The 26,715-nt window shown below is 36.8% G+C and overlaps 2 protein-coding genes across 2 annotated transcripts; one reads left to right on the top strand and one right to left on the bottom strand.

The window, feature by feature from the left end:
• The first annotated feature begins 1,581 nt into the window (after window positions 1–1,581).
• On the top strand, window positions 1,582–10,546 carry LOC137405504 (heterogeneous nuclear ribonucleoprotein R-like). Its single transcript, XM_068091797.1, has 11 exons — window positions 1,582–1,828; window positions 4,595–4,720; window positions 5,096–5,344; window positions 6,288–6,464; window positions 6,772–6,907; window positions 7,013–7,221; window positions 8,545–8,694; window positions 8,778–8,920; window positions 9,332–9,393; window positions 9,477–9,613; window positions 9,704–10,546. Exons 1-11 carry the CDS (start codon window positions 1,589–1,591, stop codon window positions 9,875–9,877), a joined length of 1,803 nt encoding a protein of 600 aa, XP_067947898.1. The 5' UTR covers window positions 1,582–1,588; the 3' UTR covers window positions 9,878–10,546.
• A 1,756-nt stretch (window positions 10,547–12,302) lies between these two features.
• Window positions 12,303–26,066, bottom strand: LOC137403794 (ras-related protein Rab-39B-like). The gene is made up of 4 exons (XM_068089841.1): window positions 25,481–26,066; window positions 24,961–25,072; window positions 18,166–18,301; window positions 12,303–12,780 (listed from the first exon to the last, which is right to left on the bottom strand). The coding sequence occupies exons 1-4, from the start codon at window positions 25,702–25,704 to the stop codon at window positions 12,593–12,595; spliced, it is 660 nt and encodes a 219-aa protein (XP_067945942.1). The 5' UTR covers window positions 25,705–26,066; the 3' UTR covers window positions 12,303–12,592.
• Window positions 26,067–26,715: the final 649 nt, after the last annotated feature.

Genomic DNA, 26,715 nt, shown 5'->3' with positions numbered 1-26,715 from the left:
AACTTCAAAAAACAGTTTTTGTTTTGTTGCAAATTAACAGCTGTTAAAATTACCGTGATCTCCAATAATCTACTGAAGGAAAGTTTATATACAATAATTTGTTTAATGACCATAAAAATGAGAATATTGCTCTGTATCCTCATCATTACATGTGCATGTAACGCAATTTAATAATTTTTTGGCATTATTGATATGTTTGTTTTATTTCTTAGTTAAAGGTGCGTGTGTGTGAGTCTGCACACGCGCTTGTGTGTGTGTGCATGTGCAAACATATATACGCTGTATACGCAATATATATATGCTGTATATTATATATGTACATATATATACTGTATACATACTTATATACCATACATGTATATATAATTATACTTTGTAGCTGTAATGTACTTTACGTATTGATGCATTTTCTGTGTAGAAGGGATAATAGGACCTGATCTAAAGATACTTTGTTTACATATCCAATTCATCCACATACACACACCCGTAAAACATACATTCATCATGTCATTCCTTATTTTTTATATATATATCATACAGCTAGAGTAGCCTAGGCTTCTTGGCGTAATATCCTAGATCGTAGCCATACACTCTCAGCTTGTAGGCGTAATCTCCCGTAGGCAAAATCATTTGTAGGCGTGACCTGTCGTAGGCGCAATGTCTTGTAGGCGTGATCTTTAGATACCGCCAATCTTTATTAGCTTTTGATTAGTCCGAGTAGCGAAAACGTTTTTTCAGCATATGCACTAACCAAAACTATAAAAATTAGTTCTTGCAGTCCACGCGCTCCGTCTAATCCCTGCTATGTAACCGCCATGTTTCCCATTCATTTCTATAGGACTTTTTCAAACTTGATATTTCTTTATTTTATTACGCCAAAATTTCAACATGAAAACAGTTATCAACCAGCATAATTATGCACATGTTTTACCGATTGACATGCTTTTTTTGTTTGCTACAGTATGGAAAAAGAAAAAACTCTTAGATTATTCTCACCATGTGTAAATTGTGTGTAATCTTTCCGGCGTGCTTAAAGCTGAACGACACTTAAATAAATTTTATTTTGCAACTCAAGTCCGTCTTAATATACCCTGTGTAATTTAACTTATTGAAGGTTCGATATCTGTTGTTTGATGTGATATTGTTTAATGAGATAATTGTCTGCTATTTTTCCCAAATAATACTATTTAAACAGCGCTCACAATACTTAAAACTGCAATAAGAGTGTAATTTTTTTTATACAAATAATGCAAGTTTTGGTTGAGTTTTATACACAAGATGTAGTCATTTTCAGTTATAGATGTCGACTGCCAATTAATTTCGCAAAGCCCACTTTTTACAATGCACATTACTATTACATCACGAAGATACAGCGTTAAGTGGGCTGGTGTTAAAGGGTAACCGTATACTAGAAGGAAACCCTATCATACTGTTGAAGATTTTTATTATATAATATGTGCACTCGCAACTGCATTTTGCAATGTGAATGGTCTGTCCCAAAAATGCATATAATGATCAGTTTGTTAACGGAGTTGTATTATGTAAGCTTGAATGATTCAAAAATTTGTAAATCTTTCTAGTGTCAATAATGGAAAACGCAGAAGTCATCGAAAATAGCGATCAGCTGGCACCGTGTGAGCAAGAAAAGGAAGAAGTTAATGATGGGCACGTTCAGGATACACAGGAGCCTTTAAATGGAGGCGAAACCTCAGAGCCAAAGGCTGATGAATCAGGAAAAAAGGAAAACCAATCGACTTCAGATGAAGATATTGATGCAATGACCCACAGTGATTACTACAACAAACTAGTTGAGCTGGGCTTGATGAAGGTATTCATTCATATTTATAAACCTCAGCTTGGTGAGAATTATGGGTATGTGATTAAAAAAACTTGTAGAAATTGTGAAGTTCATGTTGATTGTGCAGTACCAGTTTGTTTAGTTTGTTAACATTCAAAATGTAAAAAAGTGTTTACTCCAAGAACTTTTTGGTGTGTGACTTTTGCAGTCAAGTCATGCTTAAAAGCTACCAATGTAAGTTGGCATAAAATTCACTTTCGATGCACTCCGTATTATCTCCCTTTGACATAGACCACTATGACATAGGTTGTTCATTACGGAACAACTAATAGAAATTAAAAAGTCCATGCCAGACATTTACTGTAAAACTTGTATTTGAATGCTACTTATGGTTGGCCACCTCTATTTGAGTGCGACTATGGGTGAAGGGTTGAAAAATAGAGTGCTACCCTTTAATTGAATGCCACTTCTATTTGAACACCACTTCTATTTGAACACCACTTCTATTTGACTGCCACTATTAGCCAGTGATCAGTAGAAGAGTGTCCACAAAAATGTGCTAATCATGACTCTTACATCAATAACAATTACCGTAAAACTTCTAATTGAACGCCATGGCGCTCTATTTTTCAACCCTTTCTCTGTAGTGGCGGTTAATTGGAGGCGGTGTTCATATAGAAGCTAGCGGTGTATTTTTCAAATGGCTCGTCAGAATTTTCGGAAGATAAATTTAGCCCTATTACGGGTGAAGCAAATGTCGCCTATATTTTGCTCTTTTTTTCGGTAGAGCGATATTAAACCGTTTGGATGCAATAAATCTGTTAACTTACCTCTAACTTCTCTTAATAAATGTGCATCGAAAAACCGAGAAATATCTTTACCAATTGATATCTATTGCTTGCAATTGATCTGTGATGATACTATAGCCTGTGTCCTTTTTGCAATTTGTTGGAATTTTCTTTTCATTCTAAATTTGAAGACATATTTTTCTTTTATATTTATATTTAACATTGTTGAATAAAAGCTCATTATACTCACTGATATGTTTGCTCCAGTTTGCAGCCAAAACTAGCTTTTCATGTGCAATAGAAGTGGAGTTATGAGCATTTATTCATTGTAAGCCGTGTTAAACCATAACTGCCACGTACAACTTTTATCGTGTTTTCTAGGTAAATCAAACACGCCGATTCCGATTTTGTACTCAAAATGAAGATTGATCCACTAGCTTTCAAACTCATGAAGGCTTTTTGCAGCGTTTTAATATCGTTTTCGAAAAATCGGTACAACAAGCTCCGCCCATAAATATTTGGCTTAGCTTTTAGGAACGGAAGTTAGGGGTGTTCAGTCCGATTTAGAATGATAGAGATGGGTGTCTTAAAACCCATTATTATCTGAATTGAGCCTTAAAAATCTTCTCAGTTTTTTATGAAAGGTAGATAAACTATTTAAAATTGTTTGTAGCTTGTTACAGGATGTTTAATAGGCTGAACGCTGAGAAAATGAGCTCAAAAGAGCACGATTTTATCGCAAGCTAGCATTGTTATCGCGCTTTTTTGAGCTCATTTTTAAGTATGCAATGTTAAATAGCTTATCTACCTTTCAGAAAAGAAAGATTATTTTGAACCTGAATTTAGATAATAGGTTTTAAGACACCCATCTCTATCATTCTAAACATCCCTTACATCCGTTCCTAAAAAGCTAAGCTGCGTCACATACCGTACTTTTCAGACTATAAACCGCACCCCTATATAGGCCACAGAACTCAAGACGGTGCTTTTGAACGCGGCAGCAACTTTGCTGTTTAAGACGAAACAGTGCCTAACGACACTTTCGTATTAACTGACGCTTTTTAACCTAGTGTCTAACGGAACAGTACCGTTAGGCATTGTTTCGTATGCTCTTTTATCGCTAGAGGCACACTAACCGGAGATTCTAGTTAATGCGCCCTAGCGGTGAAAGAAAAAGCCACAGAAAAGCTGCACCCTTATATAAGCCACATGGCTCAAATCGTCAGAAAAAAGTAGCGGCTAATAGTCCGAAAAGTACAGTTTTTTGAGGATATTTCGCATGGGAAAGGATGAGATTGCACGCTTGAATTTTTTGCTCATTCCCTTGAAATTTTATATCAAGGGGTAATCTTGCAAAGAGATATTTCGTAACCTAAATTTTGCTTATAGAGACTAAAGCCTGGTTCCCATATACGTTGCAAAGCACCGGCGACAGCACCGCAGGATATTTGCTATGAAATGGGAACCTACGCGCCGGGTACCGACGATAGTTCCCCGCAGCAACACAATCGTTTAGCGCTGTTCAAATTTCGCCAAAGACTGCAAGCAAAACCTTCCTGAAATGCACTGTACAGGTGAAGGTCACCATTATAGACACGGCATGGCGAGCGAGAATTTTATTTGATTGCGCGATTATGTTTAGCGACGCAGCATTATATGTAAACAGATGCGGTCTAGCGTCGCAAGCGATTTGCTGCTCAAGTTACTGCCGAATTCTCGCAATCGATATTGGAACCAGGCTTTAGCAAGCGAAGGTACCGCTGTCACAATGTAGCAAGGCTTTTGGTAGATTGTCCACTAGTATAATATCATGATTATATTACTTCAGGGATATCTTGCAAAATGCGTTAATGCTGGCTTTTTGTAATCCCTGCAAGCATTTCTATGCTATGGTAGTTCTAGCTAGTGTAGATCTTTGAAAATGTTTTCTTTTAGCAATGTGACCCTAGGCTTACAATACTAATAAGGTATAGGTAAGAGAGTCTATGTACAATAGTTGATATTGTAGCTGACAGCATGGGAGTGCGAAAAACTTGTGGATGGTGGCCATGTAACTGAAAGTGATCTGGATGAACGTGCACTGAGTGCGCTAAAAGAGTTTGATGTTGGACACGCCAAAACTGTTCTACAGGAGGTACTTCTTTAGCGCACCATTATCTAAACTAAAAGTTCATGCTGGGCAGTGCTAAGTGTAATTTTATCTATGCATATTCGTGTAACTGCGATAAATGTTAGATTTTGTTATATTTTGGATGCTGTAGTTTATTCAAATCCCTATTGATATAGCATTCTACCTCGGGAGTGTAATTTTCTAGCTCAGCCTTATCATTTGTCAGCCATGCAGATCGATAAATGAAGTTACAATGCAAATTTACTATTTTAAAATTGTACATAGATTTTTGTTTGAGCAAATAATTGTTTGTTTCGTATAGTAAACCTGGTAGCTTGTACCTGTAGCCTGCCATAGCAGTAACTTATTGCCTTTAGCGATGGCTGGTACACATTGTAGTTCTCATCAAGTGACTTGTCTCATGTTATGAACAAATCCGCATACCTGTGCGGAATGCTAAAGACGTTCAGACAGAGACTGGCCATGAAGACGTCTAATCCATCAGGGACTCCGACAGTAGGACCCACCAAAGAGCAGTTGGCTGATATACTAAAGTCTGGTTACACTTTAGACATAACCACTGGACAACGCAAGTATGGTGGGCCTCCTCCAGATTGGGAGGGTCCACCCCCTGGAACTGGCCACGAGGTGAGGTTGGCTTCACTTGCTCATCTATGAAAGATGTTCATATCATTCTCATATTTATCTCATTTTCATACATTAGAATTAAAAGTTAACTGACCGCTCAGAAATAAATGTATTAACAGTAGCGCATAATATCACAAATGGAGTTTTTAATATTATTTTGTCTAATTTCTACCAAACAATTGGTTTTGTTGTGAGAATGGACAGAAAAGTTTGTGAAATATGCAAATATGATTTAGAAACAGCTATGATGCTATGTATTCAAATTATAATCTTTCAGTTTTGAGCTGAATTATTTTAAAATTTTTATTCATGAAAGCAGAGCATGCTTTGGTAAATTTTTTAAAGATGCCTTTCGAAAATAGCTAATGTTGACAGACAATAGCTTAAATTTTCTGCTCGTCAACAAGATATTTGGCAGACAAGATGAGGCGGGGAAGTTGATTGGTGTGATTCCATAACCACCACTAAAAAACTAATGCAAAGCATATAAATACGATAAGGACTTTTTTAATAGTTTACTGTCTGCTGTGATTTAGCCCCACAGCATTTTTAGCCTTAATTTTTGCTCGCTCAATTGATGTTGTGAGGTGGTCAACTAATCACCAGATGAATTCTTATTCATCTATTTATATGCTCAGCAAATACCTGTGTTATGCATTAGAAATTAATGGCCAACAAGCTGGTTTGTCTCGCATTTACGCATTGGCTTGTCGACAGCATCAAAAATCCATGCGTCCATGTTTTTTTATAAAAAAAAAAGATAGCCTCCTTATTTCATAGCCAAGATCTTGTCTCGCAAATGCCTTTGTCTCTAAAACTGGCTTTTGCTGTCCTAACATTAATAATAGTGACATCATGATTATATTGTTATAGATAAATGTAATTTTAAAACTCTCACAGTTAGCCTTTATGCGGATAACGGCAGTTGTGCTCTACGTTGCAGGTGTTTATTGGACGGATACCTCGGGAGTTGTTTGAGGATGTTCTTGTGCCAGTCTTTCAGAAGGCCGGGAAGATTTGGGATTTTCGACTGATGATAGACTCGCTATCCGGCTACAACCGGGGCTATGCATTTTGCACCTATTGTTCAAAGGAAGGAGCCAAGGCTGCTGTAAAAGACGTAAGTGCTGGCGAATCGCCTGTGTGGTTTTATCCCAGATATATTAAACATGTCAAGCGTAAGAGTCTAGATAATTTGGCATTTGGTGTCAGGTTAGCTGGTAAAAAGAGAGCTTTACCGTTATGGCGTGTTTGCCTTTCTTTGATAATACAATTTATTTTACTCACAATCTGTCTTTTCATAGTCTTTTAATTAATTTTAATTAATGAATATTACAAAACTTTTCTGTTACTCTTATAACTAATTAGAAAGTCTAAATCTATTCATGTATATTTCTGTTATTGCTATTCTTGGTCATTCTTGGTAGATAAATGACAAGGAAATCGTACCAGGAAAGACAATTAAAGTAAACATATCAGTAGCGAATGTGCGGTTGTTTGTTGGCAATATTCCGAAACAAAAAGCGAAGAATGAGATACAGGAAGAGTTCTCAAAATTAACAGGTGAGGTTGCTTCTAGTTTGTCATCTTTTATCCTCGAGTCGTGGGTGGTGTTTGATTATTCCTGCTGGCTGCTTCTCCGCTCATCCAGACAGTTTGCGCTTGCAGAGGGTCTGGTTGATGTCATCATATACAACAATCCGGGTGAAATGATAAAAAAGAACAGAGGCTTTGCTTTCCTTGAGTATGACACACACAAGAGTGCCTCCTCCGCAAAAAGAAAGCTGGGAAATGGTCGGTGTCGTGTTTGGAATTGTGATCTTATCATCGATTGGGCTGACCCACAGGAAGAGCCTTCTGAGGATATCATGTCTACAGTAAGTCCTTACGAGTTTCTCACCGGTGGATAAGAAACTGTCTCCAAATGTCTCTAAAAGAATGTTTTTTTTTTGTTGATAGCATTTGGTATAGATGAGATAAGATGTTAGTTTTGGTCGCTTTTCATATAAATAATAGTTGTGAGGCTTTGGACTTCTCAGTGACTATAAGTTCATGTTGAAGGAGGTATGGCATCAGCAAGTCTATTCATCGTATGAAAATGGTTATGAGGCAGATAGTATTACTTTAATTGATATCATTTTTGTGTGAACAACTTTATTATTGCTCAGAATGCTTGCACACTAGCAGTCTAGCTATTCATAGTTATGTAGTTGGCTGTCTACTCTACAACTAAAACTTCTGTCCTCCGGGCAACGCATTGCTGTCTTGTTGTTTTCTGCTGTCTCAGGCTTTTGAAAAGGTTTTTTCAATTTTTTGCAAAAAACATCGGGTCTCTAATTTAATTATGAGACTAGTCATTCCACCTGATTCTCTGGATACGCATTGCTAAGGAGTTTGAAACTATTGTATGCAGTTGTCTATGAATGCTAGCGATAATATTGCAATAGTACTATAATATTATTAGAGCACATTCCACAAGTTATGCAGTCAGCAAAGTTTAATGTTTGCTGAATCTTTGTCTTGATATTATTGAACATATTTAAATGCCATAAAAACATCACATGCAAAATATCTTATTTTAACCGTACCACAATATGAAATGAACTCAATTTTTTCACATTTTTTAAACCTGTATATGAAGTATTGCGTTGTCACCAATTAAAGTGTGTATGTCTATCAGCATTTCAACAGATCTTTGCAATAAGGACAGACCAAGGAAGGCAAATCCATAATTGGTTTTCGTATAAATTCAAACGTAAATGCGTTATTTTATAAAGTTGTTAAAATTCTCTTGTGAATAGTAGCTACAAGCATACACCAAGTGCAGCTTTGATGATGAACCAGTGGTGTTTAGCACAGTCAACCCTCCTTAGGAGAATTTCATCTTTTACGGTGTTGGCTTCCTTTGTACATGCTGTTTTATGTTGGACTAAATATTCTTATAACGATACATTATGTTAGGTGGTTACGTAGTGTTTGTGCGGATGTGTGTATGTTGGTGGGTGTGGTGAGTGTGTGTGGTGTTGGTGTGTGGTGTTGGTGTGTGAGCACACATCAGTCATTTGTGCGCCAAATGGCTGTGTACTCATGTGTGTTTGTATACGCATGTGTTTGTATACGTTGTGGTGTGTGCACGCACGCACATTTATGTATGCACCAGGTGCAAGTTACGTATGCATGATGTCTTAAATATGTGTCAGGTGAAGGTGCTCTATGTCAAGGGACTACTAGCTGATGTAACTGAAGAAGAACTCAAGGAAAAGTTTGAGCCATATGGTAAACTCGACCGAGTGAGAAAGGTCAAGGACTATGCATTTATTCACTTTAGCGAACGAGAGAACTGTATGACGGTAAGTTATCGGTCATTGCATCAACGAAAGCTATTAACGCAGCCTTCTGCAGATTGAGTATATCTTAGCACTCTGTGATGTAGGCATTGAATGATTTAAACCATCAGAAAGTTGGAGATTCAACGATGGAAATATCATTGGCTAAGCCTCAGGACAAAAACAAAGAGAAGAGGAGACAGAGGGAGATGCCAATGGGCCCATTTAGAGGCGGCCCTATCGGTCCCAGGTTTGATATTGTCCTTATGATCGATAGAAGCCATTTTAGTTGTGTATGTAATATATCCATATTCAGTTGTTTAACCCAAAATTTCAGTATTCTCTTGACAAATTGTTAATCAAGATGTTCTGTTTTGGCTAAAATAATGCGAGTTGGTTACTCAAGATAGCTATGACCAGTTAAATCTGGTTAGTCATGAGTAGTTTTCTTTTTGTGCAACAGCAGTTTTTATTTATTAATTTTTATTTTAAGTACGCAGGTATTTGGACCAAGTTAAAAATAATATGGTCAATTTTTTAATCTTGACATATTGTATGAGTATAGTGCGAGCTTCTATGTTACTCTACTACCTTTAATTTTTAAAAATTATATATTGATTAATAGAACACAAACGGATGAAGTCTTTGTTTATTCTTATAGGTTTGGTAGAGGCGGTGCGTTCAGAGGTAGAGGGGGTTATGGAGCCGAGTATGGGTCATCAGGTGAGCATCTTCTATTGCTTTAGTGTCATATTCATACCTAGGGTGCGATGGTGGTACGAATGCACTTGCAACTTGTTTTGTAGACTTTGGCTACAGAGGTGGATATGGAGGTGGGTATGGCGGTGGTTACGCAGATGACTACAGCTTCGATCATTATGGAGGTGGAGGGTACGATCATTATGGTTATGGCCCACCGCCGCGACCCAGGATCGACCGAGGGGTATGTTTGTATGCCAAGAGTTCTTTCATGCAGATATCATTCTTATCTTTTTGAGTTATTTTCTGACGGAAGAGTTTTTGGCATCTGCAGGGTTGGCGAGGCGTTGGTGGCCCAAGAGGTGCTCCTCCTAGAGGCGCGTACAGAGGAGCTCCAAGGGGTGGATTCAAACGGCCGCTTGAAGGTGGTATGGGTGGTGGTAAGAGGTCAAGGATGGAGGGCTGGCAGCCAGGTGGTGGCCAAGAGTTCTACCACGACTCGTGGTAAATTCAACACTCAATTTTTTAATCTTTCGCATAAAGCCAGGTGTAGTCTTTCGCTTCCAAAATCATTTGCTAGTTATTTTCTCTTCATTTGCATTTGTATGGAATTTGCCATTTTTTATGAGCGATCAGCATATGATTGTATAACCTGGTTTTATGCTCTAAAATACGTACTGATGGAGAAAAGACTTGTCACATCGAATTTCTGCGAATGACTCACAAGTATGAGAGTTCTAGAGAAGACATTAACTCGCCAACTTGATTCCTGTGGAATTCACAGAGGTGGACTTTGCAACAAAGTCTAGTCGTGATTGTTTATCCGAATTATGTGAGATAGAAAGCTGAAGTCAAGCCAGCACTATACGCTTTGGTCATTAGACTCGAGGAATTGTTGGATCTCAAGGAAAGGCATTGCTGCAGATCAAAACATCAGATACTATCGAATTGGCAGACAAGCAAGCATCAACAAAATTTGTACATAAGCTGGTTTTACTATTTACGCTTCTTTCCTAGAAATTCAAACCAAGATTATGAATACGGTTTTGATATTCTAAATTGAACAGTGAAATTTGTAGGTATCTCTATGCTTGTTGTGTCTATTTCCAATAGCTCTATTGCCTCTTGTAAACAATAAACTTACTGTACATGTGTTAGTAAAGTCAAGATGGCGAGACTTCCTCAGCTTCCGCTTTATCATAATTCGCTTCGTTATCGAAACCTCACTATCTCCTGAAATTCTCATTCTAAATTTACATTTGAAAGCTCTAACATTGTGGCAAGCATTTTCCAAGTCTTTTGTCTGTACTAATTTTGTGGAGTAATGCAAAGTGAGTCAAGGCTATGAGGTAAGTATGTTCGCTTTTGTTCTAACTGCTGTCATAACTCCCTACGCTAAATCATGGACATATAACGGAATTGTTGTATGTATGTATGTATATCTCTGTACACGTGATTCTGTTGAATTACGTACACTTCGCTTCATATGCTCTACACCGACCTCCACATGTCAAGCCCCGAAATAATTTCTTTATCAGGTTACCTCAAATGTGGTGGTGGGCAGTAGATTTGTATCGGTTTTCTTTTCAATCCCGAGGAGTGATTCTTAGATAATTGTCTACATATAGGATCATTGCCTAAAGTGGCTAGAAATTTTATTACTATTAATTCTGGAGTCTGTTTATAATATTGAATGTTAACAACCTATAATGCTGTGTAAATGTGTTGCCAAGATCATTTTTTTACAAATTTGTTCCATAATATTACTGATGCATTTACTAAACAAACTTAATTGATATTTTTAATGGGGATACCATTGTTTGTGAACATGAAGCCTCATCTCCAAGTCTGGCAACATTAAATCTACCTGTTGAAAATGGAGTACATATACATTAATTGTTGCAATAAATGTCAGGGGTTTTTTCAGTATAGCCATCACCATTGAAAATGCGTTGTAAAATGTAACGCCAGAGCACATTGTCTTCTGCTACCTGTGCTTAACCATGATCTCTTTCAGGTGATGGTTTGGGGGATTTGATCATTTTATCGCAGCATAATGAGAAATTGTAAGTCATTGTGGCTTTCTACTTGTTCAACCTCAGCCAATCATCTTCCAGTTGATCATGTTCATACCTCAAACTTGTTTGTCTCTTGATAGTCATTGCATGCAATTGAGTGTTCCAACTGACTGCAACCATCTACTGGTATAAGCCAAACTAAATGTAGGTAAAAATTCATGTAACTCACAAATTTGGTGGCATAAATGTGGACTGTAACTATTTTGACCGAATCGGATTGTTGATACTACGCACATGCTTTTAGGTACATGGTTTGGTTGGTTTGATCTGTACTGTACACATTGGTGTCTGCAATCCTTAGCAAGTTCACAAATAGTGTATTTAAAACACTTGAAATATTGGCATCACTGCTTGGATAAGGATCACTGATGTTGCAATGCATGGTGATCATTTCAATTTCTTTTTTGTCAAATAATGTTTGCATTCAGCTATTGGATTTGCTCGTAGCATAGTTCAACTCTAATTGAACTTGTTGAGCTATTTGTTAGTCCATAGCATAGGATTCGCTACGGAGACAGATGTTAGCTCTTCCTGTCTTTGCAAGCTGATAGTAATTCAAATCTGACTTGAATAATCAAATCAAAATTAAATCTATTATAGGTGAATGGTTTAGTGACTAATGACTTTTGTAGACAAATTGAACTCTGTCTGCATAAGCAATTGGCTTCATCTGTAATAAAACCGGCAATAAAATCGGACAAACACATCCCGATTTGTTAACAGTGTTATGAAGGTAAAATAAAGCTGCAAATGGTTGCCACACTCGGATACTGTTAATGGGTACCAAATGTGATGCTCAGGCAATGATGTAAATTACACGAATTACTGATGATGGTTTAGTTGTATGAATTGGTGTGTGTCTAGATATTACCTTTTTATTTGGTTATTCAGCAATGGTCACCATCATTTAATAAGTGGTTAAAAGTGGATAATAAACAATGTCTTGTACCATTCCAACATTGTATAAACCAGTTCAGCCATGGGGTACATCATACTCAGCTGACTAGACTTGAAAATGATTGTATGAATGGTAATAGATAAGGCAAAGTGTAAGTATACATCATCATCTTTTCATAGTCTGCGTGCCAAATTATGTAATAATAGCAAGCTGGTACTTCTTTTGATGTTTAGGTAACCTCCAAACATCAACTCCCACAACAACCTTTCTTCTTTTGTTCATCTTCCAATTGAAAGTTTGTTTCTGGCACTTCTGAACCATATCCTCTTTTTATACCATCCCAACCATCTTCGAGTTTGAGTCGTCCATCAGCTAGCATGGCATAGATTTGCTTGGAAACCATCGAGAAAGCTTTTTCTACATTTTCCCCTGTAACTAAAAACAACTTTCATTTCAACAATAAATGTCAGTGTTTACAAAAACAAATTTGAGATGTTTTAGAGAGACTAAGGCAATACTCGCAGATGCATAGCTCCTGTTTATCAAAAATAAAAGTTGTTTGTGTACTGTGGTTTGTGTAATGTTGAACTACCTATTACTTTTTTTCAGCTACAATAAAGACCTACGGCTTGTAGCAGTGATGTTATGCCGGTTTTCAGTTGATTTGATAATCATTGGAGGTTTTGATCCCAAAGGTGCTAAACTGACTTGTATATCAAGCTAATCTCATTTAGACTCACGATCTGAGTCAAATTTGAAATTATTAGTTCCATGCTTTTTATTGATGTTACTGCCCATACATGAACATTAGTGGAAATCAATATTTTTAACTAATTTCATTAGTGTGAGATAATTGCACTTATATTTGGGGGAAAACCGATATTGCTAATGTTAATTCTTGTTAGCGAACTCCACAGAACCTACAACGTGGCAGCTTGTCTGTATATAGAAAAATTGTCAAATGAATTTTAGTCTGTGCTTGCAGCAACTAAATGGGAAAGCCTTGGTTGTGAATTGAGATTTTTAAATGGGAAATTTTAGCGTAATTGACATGACATTGACAAATTCAAATGTGACAGTGAAGCCGATGCATAGCAGGACTTAATTTTTAATTGTGTTTCTGCCAAGCTTAGAATTGCTTATTTTATGATGTCTGTTGCAGTTCCATCATCATGTCTCACAGCAGAGTTGCTAACACGTTCAAGATTGAGACAAATTCATTCAAGTTTGTAAAAATAGCAATTTTACTAAAAGTAAAAAACTGGTTTCATTAAATGGTTGTACAATTAAAAAAACCGACACTAGTGAAGAGGTTCAGAGTTTTTCAGTACAAAACTCTTTTGAAAGCATAGCTGTGCAGAGCATTATATTGTTACTCGACAAAGGGTTTGTTACCAAAATCCTGGCTTCGCAAACAGACGAAGATGGAATCACCTAATAGAGATGCGAGGTTGACGAATAGTGCATACATCTGTCACCTCTACTCATACAACGCTATCTGAAAAGACTTAAAAAGTTGAAATGACTGAAATTTAGAATTAAATGTAATAATTAAATGGTAATTTGCCAACCACCAATGTTTAGGTTACCACTTTGTATCCTTTGGTGTTGTTAAGCTCAACAAAGGTTCTAGCGTAAAAGCAAAAATGAACTTTTGGTAAACTGTAGTGCAGGCCTTTGAATAAATACAAAAAAGGGACAACTTGGGCTTTTTTCCGACCAATAAAAAAAATTTATTTGCTATTTAGTAATCGCTGTTACTATAATGTGTAATCAGCTAATGGTACCACTGGGGTAAAGTTGTCTACATAAATCATAAATGTACATTACATGTAATTTATGTGGTGCCAGCTTTGGTTGAAAGGGATGTTGCTGATAAAAGTCCTGAGCACTTCGAAATTTGCAATTGTTTTACATTTATTTGGTTAGTCAACGAATGCAATTGAATCTGGGCGCTCCGCATATCAGGTTCATGGACAGGGTACATGACCATTGTAGTATGATGGAACTATTTTGTACCAAGATGAGTCTAATTCAAGATATTACAGCATTGAATATGGTAAATCTATAACCGTTGATAGTGATTGTCTCATAAAATTGTCTAAAAACATTCTTAGTGGTCATAATATTCTCCTTGGTTATGCCTTGATTGTACAATTATGCTGGAAACCGATGTATAAACCCTTATCGATGCATAAGCAATAAATACAAAAAAGAGCAACTCAATTCGCATCTGTGAACTCATACGAATTTAGATGGCTTTACAGGTAATGTCGATATTAATGTCAATGAGAGCCATTGTGTCCCTCCAATCCAACTACATAGATCACAATTTTTGATAAACGATCATTGTTTTTGGTTTTATTTACGATACATAGATTCAAATTCACAATTATGGTGTTTCAATGAAATAGCTGCTTGTGCAGCCATCACCCTATTGATTACAGTAAAGTGCTCTACATCAAAATTTAAAATCGTGTCATTGTTGTCTAACCACATCATTGACTTCTCTCTAAAAATTTAAGCCGCATGCGCATTAGCTGATAATCGGTCAGAGTTTGTTAAAGGTTGGGCTGACTGCTCTTTCAGATCAATTTGTGTTCAGGAACTGGAATAGCGACCAGGCACCGGTGTTTGGATTCAGATAATTATTTCATCAGAACACCAGATTGAAAAGGTGTGGATTAATTCCATCTATTGCACTTTCAACACATGCAATAATAACTCAAGCTTGGAAATTTATGTTGAGTGTTTCAGAATTGACACATCTCTGTTGTCATACAACTGTTGCAGTTTTTTTAACAATGACAAATGCATTTAGCTAGGTTTGATGTAAAGCGTGGTAAAAAGTTGTCTGCAATATGACAGCATAATGTATACACATGTATATAAAATCAAGTGTTTGTCATATTATGTCCATTGAATAGCAGTTGGTCAAAATACAAATGCTTCAGCAGTCAATGTGATGTGTAATGATTATGTGAGCAATTATTCCAAATGTGGCTGAATAGTTTATTGGTAGTGCACTTGGCTGTGCGTTCATTCTTCCGAATGTACAAGTTCGATTCCCGTGAGAGGTGAATTGTCGTATCGCTCTTGGCTGGCTTTGGACAGACGACTCTTATTATAGTAGAGATAAAAAATATTAGCTAAAGTTACTAGCTCGAGTTACTCAAATTCACTGGGTAAAACAAACTTAGCCAATGGCAACTACATTACCTGCCACTGTTTATAAGCTATTTTAAATCTTGAATAAATCGTCAGCTATAAGAAGAAATTGTTTCAACAATTTGTTTTTTTTCGAATATTTGAATTCAAAACATGGACACACACAGAAATATACAAATACCTTCTTTTAAAAGTTAGAATGGTAAATGTTGCATATTTTGATGAAGAATAAATTTTTCCAGCGTGCTGGTGAATCGCCAAAGTGCTCATTAGGAACACGCCTGCTGCTTCTCCGTGCTACTCATGACGCACGTGATAAAATTGCCTCGTATGTTTATACCTTGAGTTGGCTTGGTTATGATGATGTAATAAAAAAGCAACTATTTATAATTTGCTTTATGAAGTTATTTTTTGGTTTGGGCTTACGTGTATGAACTATTAAATGGGTCCACCAAAATCAAACTCTATTTCATTATAGTAGGAGATTGTTAGTAAACGTTTATCATAAAACAGTTCTAAAAGGGAAATTTACTTTTGCATGTTTGAGATTAGCAAACATGAACATCCTCATATCATTTTGATCTGAATACGGTTAAAATATGAGCAAATATCCTCAAAACAGTTAAAACCTAACACTTTGAAGTCTAGTCTTGCATATTCATGTACAAGCAGGACCCATGATCCTAGGCCATATTGACAGCCTTCTATCGGTGGGTGAAAGCTCTAAAGGTATGGCCATACGTGTTGATTTTTCGTTAGTTCTGACTGAAATCACGAAATGAATGAAAAACACAGAATTATTTGACCGAAATTCACAGAATTGTCAGAGCTGTGCATGCACACCGAAATCATCAAGGAAATGACGGGATTTGCCATAATAAATATGATGCAACTGACTTGATTGCGCTGAAGATGGCAACTCTTTATACAACGAAACTTTTGCTACTAAAAACAAATTGTTATTATTAAAAAAGAAACTATTTGTAGCCATGACGTCCGAATGAAAAAGAACAAACAATAGCGCACTCGAGGCAGTCGCATCGTATGTACTATGTTGAATTGCACTGGTACTTGTGTGTGTCGTAATACGTGTCTTGGACTATACCAATTGCGAAAGCTGCTAAAATCGCGCTCGTTGATAATTTGTTTAGACAATTAAAAGCGTTTCGTCGATGACTTCGGTGTGTACGCACAGCTCGGACAATTCTGTGAATCTGGCCGTATCTTTATAGCAGCACAATTTATTTTGAACTGTGCTTTTGAACAGCTGTTCCTTAGAGTTATCATTTTGAAGCTGTAAGCTTGTAGAATATAATAAAGAGAATAGAACTCAAAAGGTTTCATTTCATACTCAAAAAAGCGGATATTTTGGAGGTAATGAAAGAAACGATGATATTCTTTGTTTGCAGTAGCGAGAGCAGCAGTTCCGAGCTAGTGTAAATTTTGGGACTACATGTACCTACCTGGATCAATATCTGAGTCTATTTTTGAGTCTTTATTACTAAGGATTTAAAACAGCGTGTAATTAGAAACTAATCTCCTGTCAGCAGACATTTTTCAATTCTAAGCCTATTCGAAATGTCCTCAGTATTTCGGTGATATCTCACGAACTAGTAGTTCAATTGATTTGAAACTTCAAAATTATACAAAAAAGGTATCAAATGCAAAACGAAATTTTGTAATCCTACCTAAACCGGAAGTGAACAATTTTAAAGTTTTCTCTGGAGTATGATCAATTGGGAAAAGACTCCCTGAATTATTTTGGACCCAGGCTTCATGATATATAAATTCATAACAACTGTCATTTTAAAATAGACTTGCATTTATGATCTATCATAGTATAACTAGAATAAGAATGGGACACTGTTTAGTTATATTCAAGCAATGTAGAGCCAAACCACCTGAAGAGATGGGTGCATAGATGTGTATGGATTTGCAAATCTGCAATGTTTTGAGAAACCTCGGATATCATATCCCGGAAACCAATGTGCATGTCAGGACAAATATATGCTCAAACTGCATCATATGTCAAAAAGCTTAGGTTTGATCGCCCAGTCAAATCTTGATATACGAAGTTAGCTTATTTCAAGCACTTCTTAGTATGCCAAAAACATAGTATCATGAAGCAAATATTACCATAAGAATACACATGAATTCCCAATAGCCTACAATAACCCTTTCATAAGTTTTGCAATAGCATTAGATGAAGCTACAAAAAAGAAACTCAATAATTTGATTAAAATAATAAACAATGGATATTTCTATGCTCATTCTACCGTGGAGGCAAGGGAATGAAAATGTAATCAGCAATACTTGGGTTTGGAAGTAAAGGTGGTTATAAAGATCTATCCGTAACATAAATTACCCTAACATTTTATAACGAATTGCAAAGTTTTAATAAATTTGAATACAGTATCCTGGGTGTTGCATAGAGTAGAGCATCTAGTGTTTGCGTCAGCATTCCATCATATATCAGAAAATTCATATGCCATTGCCAAAGTAAAGGAGCCCGAGGTCCTGGGTCAATATCTAGTGTTATGCTAGTAATGTGTAGTGTCATCATAGATATAATAAACCCATAATCATAGATATAATAATGGGTTTACCATATCTATGAGTGTCATCTTTAAAAGGAGATAAGATGTGGCTTACCAGCAGAGGTTTCAACAAAACTGAGTCCATTTGCACTGGCAAACATCTCTCCATCCAACTCGGATATTACCCTCTCATCGCACATATCTGATTTATGGCCAACAACCACAAACACAGCTTTGCTAGGATCGATATACTGCAAGCAATAATAACATTGAAAGAGATGCTGTGACAGCAAGAATAAAGGAAACCATGCAAGTTTCAGCTGCTGTAATACAGGGTTCATTGTTATAAACTCCCTCTCAACAATAAATGCTGTCTTCACCGATCATGTTGTGACTATAAACTCGGCTACATCAGAGGATAGCTAGTGAGCGAAGCACGTGCCCAACATCTCGTGTCTCGTATTCTTACTGCAATGCTTTGCACAAACATCGAATACATGCACCAATAAACATGTTACGCTGAAAATGAGTTGATTGTAAAATAAGGCTAAACGTCGTATCTTGCAGATGTAAAACCACTCAATGAGCAGGAGTACATTCTTATCAGCATTAGCTGGCCCAGCAGTGAAATTTTTTTCCCAAACAGGTTTACCTATGGCAGTGAAATCTTGGCTCCTGATTGGTTTTAGTAACCAAAACCTACATCACTACATTAAAAATTAATAGTTATAATTAGAAAGGAACACAAAATTCCAAAATTTTATTAAAAATGGTTTAAATCAATAAGTTTTAAGTGAGCGTCTTACGTTTTACCAGCACTTTTTGAATGATAACATAATTTTTACTGTCATTTGGAATTTTGTGTTCCTTTCTAATTATAACTTAATTTTTAAAGTAATGATGTAGGTTTTGGTTTGGTTACTAAAACTCAATTACTAAACCAATCAGGGCCAAGATTTTACTGACATAGGTAAACCTGTTTGGGAAAACGATTTCGCGGCCCGGCGCGTCAATGACGATTTGATCATGGGGAGTGAAGGTCTAGCTATACAAAGAAGTTCCAACAATACAACAAACTGTACTTGGACTGATAGGTTGCCATCATGAGAATGGAAAGCTAGTGATTGAGCTTGAGAAAGGTTAAATGCAACTGAAAACTGAAGCCAACTAGCCAGAGGAACAAGAAAAATCAATTGCATAATATGGATTTATGAGCAAACTGAGAAAATGAGCAGGATGTGCTTAGTTTGTTTACCATATTCCTGACTAACCGCTGTTAGCTTAAATGCAGGTTTGTAGTTTCTTTGATAGGAGCTTGTGTAGCCAGATGCCTGACCAGTTACCCAATCACCAAGCGGGTTCCTTATAAATTCAAAACTACCCGTATTAGCTAACTCAAACACAGGACTTTGAGCACGCAAGTCATGGTCCAAACAGGCATGGCCTATGGAGGCCTGAATGCTTGCTAATGGCTGTATGCTAGCATGCTATAGCTCAGGAGCCTGCAGTATATGCCAAGCCTCTATCAACTGCGCCCTTGTGACAATTTGACTGTCACCAATGATTGACAGGCAGAGGGAACCGGCCTTGTGGAAGGTGATGCATTGAACATTCGTCTTCTCGTTACTACGGTATCAAATGGAAATATTTCACATTACCACTAGTATATGCAAGTAAGTACTGACTGTTTATATTGGCAGAGAGGAAAGTGGTCAACAATTATTAATGACTTAGCACTCTGCCAAATGCATACTTACTGGTCATATGTGTGCATACACTTATAGCGGCTACTGATTTTCACTATCACTGGTCAGTCCTGCTATCTCTAGTAGATTACGATCTACTGTAAACCTTCATTTGACTACATGTACTGTTCATGTGAGAAAAGCTTGGCTAGAAGCTCAAGTGCTAAATAAGTAATGGATGTTGCTAAGGAAATGGTTTCTATAGGTTGTAGTGAGTTTGTTGTATACACTAGAGTAGCTTCAGTGGGGTGCATTATTGATTCGACGGAGCAAGAACAGCATACATGTATATGGAAACAGCCTAGGCCATTTTAACAAATGAAATGGCTGTCAACACTACAGAAAACAAATGTTAAAGGTTGACTTGCAACAAAATTCACATTACAGTTATTTGGTATCAAAAGATTCGCCATGTTTTACTCTGTTGTGTGGTAGGTGCCAAATATGTGGAAATGTGATTAAAAGCTCTTAAAAGCTCAAAAACAAAAAGCCGCCGTAGATTGGAATCTCTTGATTTCGATGACGTATCCGCGCTGTATGGTTATTGTCTTGTCACGTGATGTTCTCGCGTGAATTGAAAGGCCAATAAAAAGCTCAATATCAAACTTATCGTAGCAATAGTTTATGATAATCACTTCGGGTTTTACCTAAGACCCCGTATCAAATATAGATGCTCGCTACTTTACAGTTTCGGCTTGGCCATTCCGTTCGACTATTCATGTCTGAGTTGCGATCATAAAAAATGTCAAATTCTGAAGAGTTAAGACCCTGGCGTTTCGAGCCTGACGCTCTATCTGAAGAAAATCCTCAACAGAATAAAACCTCCCAGCAAGTAAGCACCGCCACTAGCCAGCTCTTATGTGCCAAGCTAGCTAGTAGTAATAGTTTAAGCTTGAGAGTGATAGAACGAATATTATTATATATGATTTTAATGATGATAATTATCGCTTCAATATTGCGAAAAAATAATTACAGATTTTTCTCGAATGACAACATTAACAATTTTAATATTTAAATCTAGTGCTGCACTGATATACTGTTGGATAACATCGACCTGATGTATTAGCTATGGTTGCATAGACATATCTGTTCATTTCTTTAGGAGCTAATACCACCGGCTACAGAGTGGTGTGCCTGCGAGCGTTGTCAATACATGCCATCTCTTCCTGAATGTTTGTGCTGCCATTATGCTGAGTTTGCGCATTGTCTCCTTCACCGAGGGGAGCATGAATGCTTGCGTATGCATCCTGGTGTAAACGAATTTGTGGCGTCTGCACCCCTTGAGTTGAGGTGGAATAATTACCTGCGATATCATAGTGAGTTGGATATTCATTTAATGCCAACAACACCAAGGTTATGCTAATGTGTCAAGCATTATCTACAATTCTTGTGTTACACATTTAATGCATCAGTTGAACACACATATTCTGAACTCGTGGAACACAAGGAGAACTGGTATATTTGGCTTGTACACTTACTACAGTAAAGAGTGTATTAGTTTTATGATTTTATTATATAAAGATCGAGATTATTTTGATGATCAACAATTATTGTTTTTCAATAGTTGTTTTGGTAGATAATCTATTCCCATTTGGAGAGCCATCGCCAAATGCTCGGAAAAGGTTGTGTGCATACCGCAATCTTGTTTTGGTTTATGCCGCAAATCTTGTTTGCAAGTCTGCAAACTCTTCTTCATCATTCGTTGGTGGGAAAAGAGCCCGAATTTTAGACACCAAGCATGCAGGTAGAGGCCGTCGCTCACGGCGACAAATTTGCGGCATAAGCCAAAACACAAGCTTGCAGTATGCACACAACCTTTGTAACAACATCCGTTGTAATGGACCTCACTCTCAGGCCGTGGGAAATTAGATCGGACTGGCATCGCTTGAAGCCTTCCAGCTCCATGGTGTTAGAGCTGGTGGTCTCTGTTGACTGCAATGTAAAGAAAGTTACGACCAACAATTACTTTCACATTATTTGAATGAACTATTTAGCTAGATGAGCAACTTCACGTTTATGTATTGATAACTACTAAAAAATTTGGGTTTTTGTCAGGCTGTGAAGTAAAAACTGTCAAAGTTTTACCTTGACAAGATGGCTGCTGACTATTAAACCGCAGCTCTGATCCATCATAGTGTAGGCTCTGTATAGTGCGCAATGCCCCGGACTATCGCATCTACCGTCACCTGCCAAATCAAGCTCCCAATCGATTGCTGCCATCAATCCCTCGTTATACAGGGTGTACTGCTCAGCAATACACTGTAAAATATTGTAAAACTTCATTATACAAGATTAATTTGTATCATTATCATTAGTCTAAGAATGTAGAATCCTCTTCCCCCTTTTTGTGCTATATTATGATGAATCAGAATTTTGAATTATAATATATTTTGCTTGAAGGATGACATATTATCATTTAAAAAAAAAATTGTTTCTAAATGTTGTTACTCAATTAGTGTGCCAAGCTTTTACTCACATTTTCCAAGTTTATGAGTAAATATTACCACTCACACCATGTAAGTATTCTCTTTGTTGGTAGAGGCAAACGCTGTGGCTTGGTATTGCGATGTTCAGGAGTGACAGAAAACGGAGGTTCTGCGTAAGGCATCCGCCAGGAAAGAGTGATGCAGCTGCCAGCAGGGGGTTGATGACGTGAGCTCTGTTCACCCTGGCAGTTGTTTCCCAAGTGTATGATCGGTGACAGGAGGCACATGTAACCTTGAACTCTACCCATCCGCCTTCTCGCACCATCGTGAATGAGCAGGGGAGGGCGCAGGTGTGACAGTGAAATAGTCGTTGGAGTGCTGTCACACTTACTATTATTTTCTCCTTTTTGAAGGAGGATTCGGTTCTGAAATCACAACACAATAGTTGACTTGCAATAAGATTTGTACAACATCATTTCCTGTTATTATATCATATTTGCTTGATCAGAAAAAGAATAAATATATAGCCATGCAATCATGACACAGATTTTACAAAACCCTATCAGAATCCATGATATTGTAAACATAAAATGTGAGTAATAACTCTATGGATATTTTTTATATTTTGTCAAGTTTGGTTTAGTTCAGCTCTATCTTACATGTAATTGGAGAGCGTTTGACGCTGGCCAACATAGCGCTCAAACTCTTCCCAGTCTTCAGTGGTTGGCACAAACTCTTCATCAAATAATAATCAACTAATAATATTAATATGCTATTAACGATGATACCAGAATATGACAATAACTATTTTATATAACATATCTATAAGTGAGTGGGGTTAAGAAATTTGGCGAAATTAATCGTGAAACAACATTATTTTATCAATTATATATTAATATATTACGTTTTACAGATAGATATGCAGTATGAATTAGTTTTGTTATTATAATAAGAATAATACACGTAATTAAAAAGATAAAATACTAATAATATAATATTACAATTAAATGACATTAATATTGTTATATTAAATATAGATTAATACAGTACTATTAGGAGAATACTAGATAATAACCCGAGTTACAACTACTAATACAAGTAGTTCATAAAATAAATTACTCACGTGCTTTGGTGATATGTGGAGTATGCAAACAGGTTAGAAAACATGTCGTCTTTGAACTGGCGAAAACAAAGGTAAGAGTAAGCAGACGAATAAATAAAGTTTGTCACATCCAGCTTCACCCAGTTGCTCCACGCCCGGTGAAGGTCTAGTCTTTTCTCAGCTCTTGGCCAAAAAAAGGTGCTTCTCAGTTTGGCAGCTGTACAAACACTATGTGGCGCGTTAGACATTATGACGAATTGAAATAAACAAGTTTAATATGAGATAGCGTGTTTGCCATTTGCGATAGATCAAACTTGAACTGAAACTAACATTATCTGATCATGTGACTTACAATTCCCGCTATATGGCGCGAAAAATTTCTACAGCATTTTTCAACCATCATAGCGGACCAAAAAGCTCATCATTTTTATCAGAGAATGATATGCAATCGTTCAAGCTAAGCTTAAAAAATTAAACATATTTTTATGCTATGTTTTGAGATATCAGTGCTCAAAGTTGCAGCATTACGATGCCGATAAAATAGACGCGTAAGAACAATAGACATGGTTTTTATCGCAAGGGTGAAGTATATTTGTGAAAATAGTTCGACGAATAAGGATGCATGAAAGTGTAAACATAAACTATCTCGCACACATTTTAGCCGTTTTAGCACACATACGTCATATTTTAGCCGTTTTGGAAAACGAATCCAAACTAGGGCGGTCTCGTGTGGCTGCGATTTTCTGTTCGTTTTTGAGCTTTTAAGAGCTTGTAATCCCATTCCCACATATTTGGCACTAACAACACAATAGAGTAAGACATGGCGAATTTTTTGATACCAAATAGCTGTAATGTGAATTTTGTTGCAAGTCAACCTTTAACATCACCAGAATACATGTATATGCCTAACTGCCTTGTTGCTTATCTCAGCCTAGTTTCTACCTTATTTTGGTTTACTACTTGTACTAGGTAAGCACTCTTAAAATATTGGGCAGAAGTTTCGGCATAAATTTTACCAGTATATACATTACTAATTCCACCAGATTTTCAATTAATTAGATTTGTAGTGAAAACATCGCATGTAGTTTAATTCTTAACACATCATCAGCTTTATTGCTTTGCATTTGTAGTAAAACATTTTTAGCTGAAAATCCCAAATAATACGAATAAACAACTTGGTATTAATTTCGATTTTTCCATGTTTTCTATAAGTTGTTTTCAGACATACCGTAAAAATTGTTTATTTTTCAGACAGTCTTAGAAACTTACCATTGGCCAACTTGGAACATGTAATTGAAACTAAAAAATTTAGCAGATCTGTTTGTAAACAATATGTAGTCACATAAAGAGCAGTCTTGATAAAATACGACATCTGCAGAAGAAATGTCTACTCAATGATAGTACGCAGGTCACGAAACCAGTCATACTTAAATGACTAATACAAATTCCCAACAATATGTTAGTAGGTTTTCATTTGTATAAAACCAAGATTCATTACAGCAATGATATACAGCCCACCAGTGTGGGGGCTGTATATCATTGATTACAGGCAGCGTCAATTTATAGTGTATGTACATTTTCGATAGATGTCTATATTCATATTGCTTTTGATAGAGTGCTTTTGTAGTATAAATTACCTTGAGAGCTTCATGAAGCCAATCCAGCATGTCTTCAAAAGATCGTCGACTTGTAATGTCATACACCATCATAACCCCAACAGAATTTCGGTAGTAAGTACGTGTTATGGACCTACGAATAAGATGAACAAATGGCAACAAAAGAAATTATCACGTTATGACTTTAAAACCTCTGTCAAACTACCGCAACTCTGACAGTCTGAGTACAATGTCATGAAAAGGAGTTTTCTGACAGCACAGGCCAAAGCATGTCTTCATTGATATAGCATCAATAGTATTATTCTCTTAATCATATTGCTTTAGTGTCATGAAAATAAAGATACCACCCAATCTGACGCTCAATCTATGCGCAACGTAGAGCTTATGATATAAAATGAAGAAAGACAAGGCAGATGAAAAGAATATTCATCAATCATCCAGCACAAACTAAAAGCAATTATTACAAGTTCCTGATATGATTACACATCAACTGCAACTAGTTGGCACAGAGCCCGCGCAGAGGTGCAAAAGATGTAGTAACCTGAATCTTTCTTGACCAGCTGTATCCCACATCTGTAGCTTAACTCTAGTTTTATCGTCTACTTCGACAACCTTGGCAAAAAAGTCAACACCAACTGTGGCTTCACTGACATCTGGACATTTCCCTTGGGTAAAATACTTTAGCAAACTAGACTTGCCAACCATACTGTTACCAATTAATATGAGCCTAAATTGGTAAGCAAATGCTGGGTCAACAGCCTCCATGATGATTCTTCTTTAAACTTTGAGTTTCAATTGTTTGTAGGCCGGTCAACCTAACTTTTCAGAAGTTGGCTACATCTGTCGAAAATAATTGTGGACGATGAGTTGATTTTTTGTTACTAGTAATGGCGAAAAATCATTAATAGCGTGCAATCGTTGAAGATTGTACGTTTCTAGTTGACAGTCTCTATTGCTAATGTGCTTCCATCGTCATTTATAACGACCTGAAGCAAAATGGATGTGCCAGAATAAAGCTGGTCCTCGATGGTTGCTCTCGTAAAAGCCTGTGTAACCTCTTCGCTGAAACAAAATCCTAGTAGCGAAACGCGTTAGCAGTGTATAGTTATCGTTGGGGTAATATGCAAACTGTTACGAAAGCAAATTTCGCAGTTTTCTAAGGAATACCTTGTGTTTATCGTTAAGGTCAAGGGTATATGCAATCACCAATGGAAAGTACGCTATGAAGCTACGTATTTACGCTTGATCGTCAGAGTAAAAGACGACAACTCCTTGGCTTCTCCAAATGAGGAACTGTTCATCTTATTGTTTGCGTATACCATAGATATAATGAACCAGTGCTGTAGTGCTACCCTAACTCTAAACTCTGCTACCCTAACTAAGTCATGGTTAGAAAATGTGTGTTTTTAAAGTATAACTACAGTTAGGGTTAAAAAAAATTTTAGATTGCCAACTCTCAAGGTATATTATAGCTCCATTTCATTGATTCAAGTACACTAATGTCATTATAGTCGACATTCAATGGCCATTCAATATAAAAGTCAAATATCAAATTTTTATTATTTTCTCAACTTATTTAATACTACAGATGTGCTCATTTCTCATATTATATACATGATTTTAAAGCCCTGTAGGCTTCGCCAGGGCTCTGTCACCACCCAGTGAGGACAGGTGCTTCGCCCCAGACCCCACTGGGGGGCTTACAGCGCCCCCAGCTGTTCCAACCGCCACGTAGTGGAGTCGCGTTGCGACTCTTGCTCGCCTACATCCAGTTAT

Source organism: Watersipora subatra, chromosome 9 (assembly GCF_963576615.1).
Source record: "Watersipora subatra chromosome 9, tzWatSuba1.1, whole genome shotgun sequence".
In the NCBI taxonomy this organism is placed as follows: Eukaryota; Metazoa; Bryozoa; class Gymnolaemata; order Cheilostomatida; family Watersiporidae; genus Watersipora; species Watersipora subatra.
This window is presented reverse-complemented; position numbering and strand designations above follow the sequence as displayed.

What these genes read in the sequence shown, in the direction of transcription:
- LOC137405504 (XM_068091797.1), top strand. Translation starts at nt 1,589, where the DNA reads ATGGAAAACGCAGAAGTCATCGAAAATAGCGATCAGCTGGCACCGTGT. An exon ending in CCCCTGGAACTGGCCACGAG is followed by an intron (nt 5,345 to 6,287) that starts GTGAGGTTGGCT and finishes TCTACGTTGCAG; the next exon opens with GTGTTTATTGGACGGATACC. An exon ending in AGCCGAGTATGGGTCATCAG is followed by an intron (nt 9,394 to 9,476) that starts GTGAGCATCTTC and finishes CTTGTTTTGTAG; the next exon opens with ACTTTGGCTACAGAGGTGGA.
- LOC137403794 (XM_068089841.1), bottom strand. Translation starts at nt 25,704, where the DNA reads ATGGAGGCTGTTGACCCAGCATTTGCTTACCAATTTAGGCTCATATTA. An exon ending in GCTGGTCAAGAAAGATTCAG is followed by an intron (nt 25,073 to 25,480) that starts GTTACTACATCT and finishes TCTTATTCGTAG; the next exon opens with GTCCATAACACGTACTTACT. An exon ending in GGCTTCATGAAGCTCTCAAG is followed by an intron (nt 18,302 to 24,960) that starts GTAATTTATACT and finishes TATTGCTTGCAG; the next exon opens with TATATCGATCCTAGCAAAGC.